General features: G+C 49.5%; 1 protein-coding gene across 1 annotated transcript; it reads left to right on the top strand.

The window, feature by feature from the left end:
- Nucleotides 1-1,819: 1,819 nt before the first annotated feature.
- TNNC1 (troponin C1, slow skeletal and cardiac type) lies at nt 1,820-8,160 on the top strand. Its single transcript, XM_009951532.2, has 6 exons — nt 1,820-1,843; nt 5,720-5,750; nt 6,055-6,201; nt 7,133-7,247; nt 7,356-7,492; nt 8,129-8,160. The coding sequence occupies exons 1-6, from the start codon at nt 1,820-1,822 to the stop codon at nt 8,158-8,160; spliced, it is 486 nt and encodes a 161-aa protein (XP_009949834.1).
- The last annotated feature ends 787 nt before the right edge of the window (nt 8,161-8,947 follow it).

Genomic DNA, 8,947 nt, shown 5'->3' with positions numbered 1-8,947 from the left:
ATCCCCTCTCTAAGCAGACGGAGACCCTTCTTCCACATCCCGACCTGGATTTCATCCCAGCTGCTCCAAGAGCACGGCCACGACCCTTTGAAGGAAATGTTAGAGCTCCTGCTCCCATGCATCAGCCCTAGATATATTCTGACACATCCCAGGGGCTGTTTTCAGGGGGATGACTCAGAGCTGTCGCCTCCCGGGACGGAGGGATGGGGCCAGGCACAATTCCTCGCCCTCTGCCGCTGTGCCTGTCAGTGCCCAGGGCCTGCACCCATCACCTCTCTGGGAATCCTGAGGGGCAGAAGGCAGCCCAAGGCGGTGGTTTGCCTTGGGGCAGCACTTCACTGGGGTAGTCTCCATTGGGGTGCCCATGAGGGTCTGGGTGATGGTTTGTTGGTGGGGGACAGCAGGTCCCCCGTCCCAGCCTGTGCCCTCACCTAAGGACAGGCTCTGATGACCTTTAACAAAATAACTACTTCCCCTGGCAGCTTTTTCTGCCTTTTCTGTGTTCAAGGCAGCCAAAATAATAATATGTTCCAATTCTGACGACTAACATACTTCAAACAATAACTCCTTAAATGCAACTATTTTCCTTTTTTTTACATCTGCCATCCCCATGCTGAGAAGAGTTATGTAGGGACAAGCAGTTTCTTTTATGCAACAGGATTTCTATTAAAGGGAGAAGGGATTTTTAGAAGAGATGAAACCCGACAGCTGCATTCAGTCTTTTCAGTTTGGCTAACTAACGCCGATATGAGCTCGCTGGAGGCGGGACTTTGTCGCCCTGAGACGCCGGAGCCGTCTGTAGCTCCTTTGGGCACAAGAGGGAGTCCTGAATCACCAAAAAGAGAGGGTTTGCTTTGTTTGCTGTGGATTGAAACGCTTTTCCCTGCACTACGAAAACACTGGTCATCACTTGGAGGCCTTTGGCGCTCTCCACCATGGTGGGGTAAATCCACGGTAAATCCGGGAGCGTGGATTTTCTCCTTTGCGGTGGGGACGGGTCAGCTTGGTGGTTGGATGAAGCGAGTCCTGGATTCCTAAAGGACCAGGAATTATCCCTGAAATCAAGCAAGTTGATAGCCACCCCCACCGTCCCATTTTGCAGCTTCGGCTAAATACAGAAAACAGCGGCAAAGCTCCATCTGCCTCCATGCTTCTCCTGGCCGCAGCATCAGGACTGCACATTCCCTCCTGCCCTCGGTGCCCACACATACATGGCATTGGCTCCTTTGAGGGCGTCAGCCCCCACCACACGTCCCCCATGGGTTTGGGGACGACCAGCAGAGAGGACAGGGAGGCCCCGACACCCACTGTTCCCACTGCCCCCAGGGGACATTTGCTGCTGGATGAGGATATTTTGGGAGGCATGCTTTCTCGTATTACCCAGTTTAATTAGGCACAGTATAGTCTTTCTAATGCAGCTTCCAGGGGGGAAACACACAGGAGGTGGAGGTGACAGAGTGGCATGTGTCCAGTCAGGACAGCCAAATACCACAGCATATCAGTCCTGCCGAAATCCGTCTGAAAGGGCTCGCTCATTCACACATCAAAGTCACAAGGAAACCTCCAGCTGCCCCAAAACAGGGCTGGAGCTGGCCCTGGATGTGCCAGCCTTGTGCTCTGCAGTGTCCCCATCCCAAGGCATGCAGGCGAGGCATTCCTGTGAGGACAGGAATGGGATAGGGATGGGCGTGTGGGGCTGCTGGTGGGCTGGTCACATCCTCCAGGGTGGGCAGACCCCTATATCAGCTGGGCTTGCAAGGGCAGTGCCGGCAGAGTGTGACCGTGACGTCCCCCAGCCCCTTGCCCACCCTCTCCAGACATGGATGACATTTATAAGGCAGCGGTAAGTGCCTCCCTTTGGGGCCATGGTTTTGAGGGGGGGGGTTAAAGGATGTTTTGGGATTTTATAGTAGATTCCCCAAAGCTGTGATGGAGTTAATTCAATGGAGAAATGCAAATAAGAAATAATTATAGGGTGGCAGCTTTTAGTCAACATCATCATCCAGGACACAGACCTTTCCCACAGATGGTTCTGAAGCTTTCGCACTCCTCTTGTAAGCATGAAACTCTCAATGTAGGTGAAGTTATAAATCTCAACAAAATCTTGAAAGTATGAGAGGTGGCTGCTGGCTTTAGCCCAGACAAAGCAGAGCAGCGTTTCCCATGAAATGAACATTATTTGTATGAGTTAAACCTTACCTTCCTCTTTCTGGTGCTTTATAATTCTGCCATTGCTACGTTTCCCCCTTCCTTAGCTGAATATTTTTTCTGGGAGACTTGAAAAAAAACCTCAGCTTTTGTAAGTTATTCCCAAACATCCTCCTCTGCTTTGCCACTCCTAATATCCACTCTGCAAAAATCCAGAATGTGAGCTATGGTCTTGGGGAACGCAGAGCATCCTAACGGCTATTTTAACTTACACAGCTGCATGCTGCACTCACTGTGTAAACCCAAACTATGTGGTCTGTAAAAAGAAGATCGTATTATTTTGTAATGTAGACAGACAGTAATATGCGAGTGGAATAAGGATGAAAATAGATTCTGTCTTGTGTGGATTGCTACTGTGTCCCTTCTATAACTGGAGTTAAAATAAGAGCTTTTTTGTGATTTAAAAAAAAAAAAAATATAGTTGATTATGTTTGATTTTAATCGAGGGCACAAAAAATACATCATACAAGTCCTATTTTAATGTCAAGGTTTTTAGAGGAAAGTGCTTGATACGTAACTGAAGGAAAAACCAAAATGCTTACACCTTGCCTGTCATTTGTTCGGCCCTGAACCTCACGACATGGAATCCCCCTAGTGATTCCAATAGTGTGAAAAGGCTCAGGAAAGACTGAACAAAACACTGAGTTCCCCAACCAACACCTCCAAAAGGGAGAAAAATGAGAACTGTAAACCCAAAGGAAATCCAAACCTTTCTAATTAAGCTTTTTAATTTAATAAGTTCCCTGTGACTCAAGGCACAGGTCCTGTCTTTATTGTTTAGGGACCTCATGCCCATAATTAAGGAGGAAGGCTGAAGTCCTTTGCATGCTGGCAATGCCCACAGCCAAAGGCATCTGTCTGTCAGCTGAGGCAGTGTGCTGGCAGCATGGGCAGAGAGCCCCAAAAAGAAAGGGTTCCTCACCTGCAAGCTCCAGCCTCTCTCCAAATCTCTGCCCCAGAAATGGGCAAAAATCCGCAGGTGAAGGTCATCCCTGGCCAAGGCCTCTGGGCTTTAGTGGAGTTGGACCACGGAAAAATTTAGCTTAGAGAAAAAGTAACTGCAGCAATAGAGAGCAACCCAGAAAATCCTACCTCAGATACCAAAAACTTACCCCAAACATAGAGCCCTTGACCAGGGAAACAGGCCGTGCAAAAGACCCAACGGACTCCCATAAGGATTTCGCTGCAGGTTTGAAGGTGGAGGCATGCTGGTAAATGTGAGGCCGAGTCCTGGGCATTAACTGCCAGCGCCTGTACAGAGGCAAAAGAAGTCCAAGCCAGGCACAGCGGAGACAAAAAATCCTCTTTTTCGTGGATCTATTCCCCAAGATTTTTAACTATAAGAAAACATTTACCTGGAAAAAAAAAAATTGAAGAACTTCAACTTCCCCTGTCTGACTTCACATGGAAACATGGGATGAAGAGGAGAGCTGATAAAAGCAAAATACAGCCAGTTTGGCGTTACCATGGCCGCCTCAGTGCTGTGAGCTTTGTGCTCGACTTCCCACACTGCAGGGAGAGAAACCTGTCCCTGCAATGATGTGGAGGGAAAAAGAGAATAAAGCCACAAACAGCATGCATGTCCCGAGGGCACTATAAACAGCTCAAGAGACATCCCTGTAATAAATGTGTCACTCTGTAGTTATAAGACATTTAATTTACATACACCATAGCTTCACATCTATCACTTCAGTAGTCAGGGAAACTTCAAAAGTGAGTATTTTTTTACTTGCTCCATGTTGATGGCATATACTAAATTATATTTATGGCAAATTCCCTATGCGCAGCCAGAGAACCCCATGGATTTTCATCTTGCCCACTCATGCCTAGATAAGGGTGTACAAACACAAAGCTATTTTGGGAACATTTTTAAGCTCTGTCAAGCGGCATTATGAACAGTGCCAGGGACAAGTGTCCAGATAAAGGACTGCGAGGATAAATACCGAAGCCTGGGAACAATCGGGGAGCTCATCTTTATCTCCAGCACCTCTCTCACCCCGGCTTATAAATAGCGAATGAACCAAGAGGGTCATGTTACCCGAGCGGCAGGACGGTGGCTGTGGACACTGGCTGAGGGAGCGCTGTGGCTGCCCTTGCTCTGCCCAAACAATAGCCACGAAGGGCTGGCAGCTGCCTGCCTTCAGCAGCACCAGAGCCACGATGGGCTTGGGTTTCCTCTTGCAACAGCAATCTTGCCGCCATCCTTGGTGCTTTCTGACTTGAAAGTCTTCATGTCCTGGTGCACAGGGAGTGGCATAAGGCTCTCTGCCCACTTCCCGCAGGCTCTGTCCTGCTAAGAAAAAACACTTTCCCTGCCTTTCACTGTGAGCAGGAAGGATTCCCAGCTAGCTTTTGCAGAACTGTTGCTCTTTGAGGCAAAAGCATTGGCCTTCTCTCAAAGACAGGGGGCCACAACCCTGGGATTCTGCCCCAACTGAAACATGTCAGGGATGGGTGTTCAGGACTGCTCACACAGGGATGGTAGTAAGGAGACATTAGTGGGGTCAGGCACCCTCTGCACAGGCCAGAGGTAGTCCCAGCAGAGGGGTCATATCTGGCTGAGTCCAGAGAGGCTGTTGACCAGCATAGGAAGGAAAAGTCAATGTTTTCATGTATGTTACTGAAGGGGCAGTTGGACATGGCGGCGGGGTCAGCAATTTTAGGTAAGCAGTACCTTCAGGCAGGAAAGAAGCCAAAGAGAGAATTGCATTTAAAGAGGTACAACACAGAGCTGATGGGTTCCTCTTTTCTCTCCTCATGGATTATTTTCATTAATTTATGCTAACGAATAAGCTCCCACTGATCATCTGTGGGGAATGAATTAGGGTAGAGTTTGGGAACAATCTGCCAGCCTGTTTCAGCCAACACCTAATGGTTCCACAGGCCATTTGTTTGGGGAGACACCCAAAACAGACTAAAGGGAATAGCAGCCCCCTTCAGAGGCAAAAACCTTAGTAATAAACAGACTCGTCTAGACTTGGACCAGCTTTTAATGCTGTGGATAATGCAGGGAGTTTCCTGAATCTAGGGCTGAAAAACAACTACCAGGAATGGTCTTGCCTGCCTCTCCCTCCCCAGGGACCTCTCCAGCACATCCCACCTCTGACCTGGCCTCAGCCCATGCGCGAGCAGCCCTCAGCGGTGCAGCCATCCTGCTGTGAAGCCTGTCAGCAACGAGAAATTATTCCCAAATGGTTGACAGAGACAAATGCTTTTCCCAGTGGGTCTCCCCTGCTTGTGCAAAGGCTACTTCTGCTGTGCATCAAGTGCTGCTGCTCTAGACAAATGACACTTGCTTCAAAGGACTTAGGAATAATTTTAAAGAGAAGAATCTCTCAGGCTACAAAAAGTTGTGTTAGAACCCCACTGGTGTACATCCCATAGTCCATGAGGGTGGCTCTTGTGAGGCTTTGCTGATGTTTGCAAAGGCTGTTGAACAAATAACATGTCCTTTTAACAATTAGTGATGCTGAAGAAGAAAAATTACTTGGTCTCTGTGTTTTCCTTACAGGTTGAGCAGCTGACAGAAGAGCAAAAAAATGGTATGTGCATCTCTGTCCTGACACTGCAGCCTAAAGACCCGCTCCCCAGCCAGGAGCCCAGCCTGCCTCAGCGATTATACGCCAGAAAATGCTTTGGCCAGACTGGCTGACGCAGGGATTTTGATCCACCAGCACTTCAAGCAAGGCAGTTTCTGTGCATGTGCCCAGGTGTCCCCACTATGCTGTGCCTGGACAATGCTGGGGTGCATGGGCAGGGGAGGCTGTGCCTGGGACAAGCTCGTGCCTGTGGGGTCAAGGTGCAGGGCAAGGACTCCCCCACATCTCCTCTCCCCTCTCTCCCCAGAGTTCAAGGCGGCCTTTGACATCTTCGTGCTGGGGGCAGAGGATGGTTGCATCAGCACCAAGGAGCTGGGGAAGGTGATGCGGATGCTGGGGCAGAACCCCACCCCTGAGGAGCTGCAGGAGATGATAGATGAGGTGGATGAGGACGGTGAGAGATTTGGGTTTCTTCCACTCTCCCAAGCACCATCCCCCATGTCTGCAGGCACGGGGGACATGGTGCGGGTCAGGAGCACTCAGCATCTGTGCAGCGCTGGCAGGATCTGTGCTGGGGACAGTCACAGCCTGTGGGGAGGAACCTGCAGGGCTGTGATTTTGAGGGACACTAACCACCCACCAAACTTCATCATGGTTCCTTTAAGAAATTCCCAAGCAAAGAGAAACTATAAAAAATTTCCTTCCTATAACAATCAGACTGCTTGAGCTTATTTTGGGAGGTACTCTGAAATTGCACAGTCCCATTTAAAAAACAAAATATAGGCTGAATATAGCAACTGCCAATTCAGAAATGTCACAACTACAGAATTCTATCATCAGGAAAGTCTTTCACTGCTCAAGTGTACACACACACAAAAAAGAACCGTCAATATTGAGTAAATCAGTATACCAGTGATCACACATAACAAAATCCACTGTGTCCAAGTTGGGCAAAAAATAGCATACTAAACTGGGAAATAAAAAAGCAGTTAAAAAATCAGGCAAAAAAGGAAAACAGCTGTGTCACTGAAAACAAACAGTACTGTACAGCTGATGCAAAACCCCACTACATGAATACCTGCCTTCTGGAGCTTTTATTTTTATTACCTAGATGAGGTGGACAGGTATCTCCACAGCAGGAATTTCCATTTGTCTTCCAGGAGGACTTTTCTTCATTTTGCCTTGGCAAAATGACTGCAAAAGGTAAAAATTCAGTGATGAAGTCAGTGCAGGACCTCAGTCACTTACTCCAGCATCCTGAAAGCTGCTTCTCGCGGCACTCCCAAGTTTTGGTCCTTGTTTACCAAAGGGCAGTGTGATCTCTGGCTTGGTGTTGCCCATCCACCCACCCTAGCACCAACTGATGGTGTTCATTCTGCCTGCAGGCAGCGGCACTGTAGACTTTGACGAGTTCCTTGTTATGATGGTCCGGTGTATGAAAGATGACAGCAAAGGAAAAACTGAAGAGGAACTCTCAGATCTCTTCAGGATGTTTGATAAGTAAGAGCTGCGACTGCAGCATGTCAGGGTGGTGGAAGTGGTGCCACTGCCCCAGCTCCCCCTCCCCAGCATGTCAGTCTGCTCATGTGCTCTTCTGTCCTCGCACAGAAACGCTGATGGCTACATTGATCTCGAGGAGCTGAAGATCATGCTGCAGGCAACGGGAGAGACCATCACTGAGGATGACATAGAAGAACTGATGAAAGATGGGGACAAAAACAACGATGGCAGGATTGACTATGATGGTAGGACTCATTCTTGTGCACAGTTTGGTTGCGAGCCCTTGAGTGACCTCCGGGCAGCTCCCATGGTCTTGGTTGCCTTCTTGGATGGGCATGAGCTCACGTAGGCAGTGCTGGGCAAGATGCCTGACCACAGCTTATACATGCACGGTGTGGGGGCTTTCTTATGCTTGTAAAATGGTAGCAAGGGCCTGGGGCTGCCTTAACTGTCCCCATTGTATGAAAGCCAGCCTACACTGAAGCAATGCTACTTTTCACCAGAGACCTGCCCATCCCCTCCTGCCCCCTAAATATAAGCACCATCTCTGAAGGGCTGTATCTTTGAATGTGATGCTGCTGAAATGACCCCCAGACCACTTCCAAGCTGAGCTGGTGGCTGTGTCCCCACCCGGCCACTCACCTCTGGCATTTTGGTGGCAGCTGAGGATGATGCTGGGCTCGTGACAATTCCAGGAGTCACAAAGAGTCCTTGCCACCGTTAGAGGAGCAGTAGCCATCCCCATCCCCCCTTGGCCTCTCATACATTGGAGGGATGGAAAAGGAGACAGGGCTGGGGAAAGCTGCCAAGAGCACACTTGGCAGCTGCAAGGGCACTTTGGTCCCACCTCACACTCTTTGTCTACAATGTTTTCTTGCCAGAGTTCCTGGAGTTTATGAAAGGAGTTGAATAAATCTGCAGCCAGATCGACAGCCCGAATCTCCTAAATCCCTCCAGCTCTGCACCTCATCTCCTTGGCTAAGTCCCCTGGCTACTGGCATGAAGACTGAGCACTGAGAAGGGTAGCCACTGGGAAAATAAAATGTGTTAATACAGAGTGCCTCAGATGGTCATTCCTCGGAGGTTTAGTGAGAGCTTCACCCTAGTTGTGTACTCACAACTAATGGGGCCGCTCCTCGAGGCCACGTTGAGCGCCCGCGAGCCTTGTCTGGCAAGGCGACGTCACGGCTGGAGCTTTAAGCCTCCAAGGAGGTATTTTGCTGCCAGCCCAGCAGCAAAGCCTGGCCAATGTGGCCATGGGTCCTTGGTGAGGAGCTGCCATGTTGCATCTCCTCATCCCTGTCATGGTGAATGGGCTCAGGAGCCAGCACTGGTGCCTGCGGGTTTAACTAGAGCATCAGCAGCATTTTAGTGATGAAATGTGAATTAACCACTACTTATGCCATCACTGACATCCGCAGGTGAAAGACAGGTCCTCTCCTCCCCACTCTTGCCCCGACTGTCCTGGAGGGACACTCCTTCCTCTTTCCTGCCATCCTGATGGCTGCCCTGCAGTGCATGCAGAAAGACCACCTCAATTTTCTTTGGAAACATGAATCAAAGCCATTCCTATGCTGGACTGGGGTGCTTCTTTCCCATCTCACCCAGCCTGGTGGGAGGCAGGTGGCAGCAGCGCCACAGCACCTCAGGGTCCTCCAGCAGCCCTGAGTGGGAGCCTCGCCACTATAACTGAAACACAC

This window comes from Leptosomus discolor, chromosome 9 (genome assembly GCF_034619465.1).
Source record: "Leptosomus discolor isolate bLepDis1 chromosome 9, bLepDis1.hap2, whole genome shotgun sequence".
In the NCBI taxonomy this organism is placed as follows: Eukaryota; Metazoa; Chordata; class Aves; order Leptosomiformes; family Leptosomidae; genus Leptosomus; species Leptosomus discolor.
Note: the sequence above shows the minus strand (reverse complement) of the source record. Positions and strands in the feature narration are given on the sequence as shown.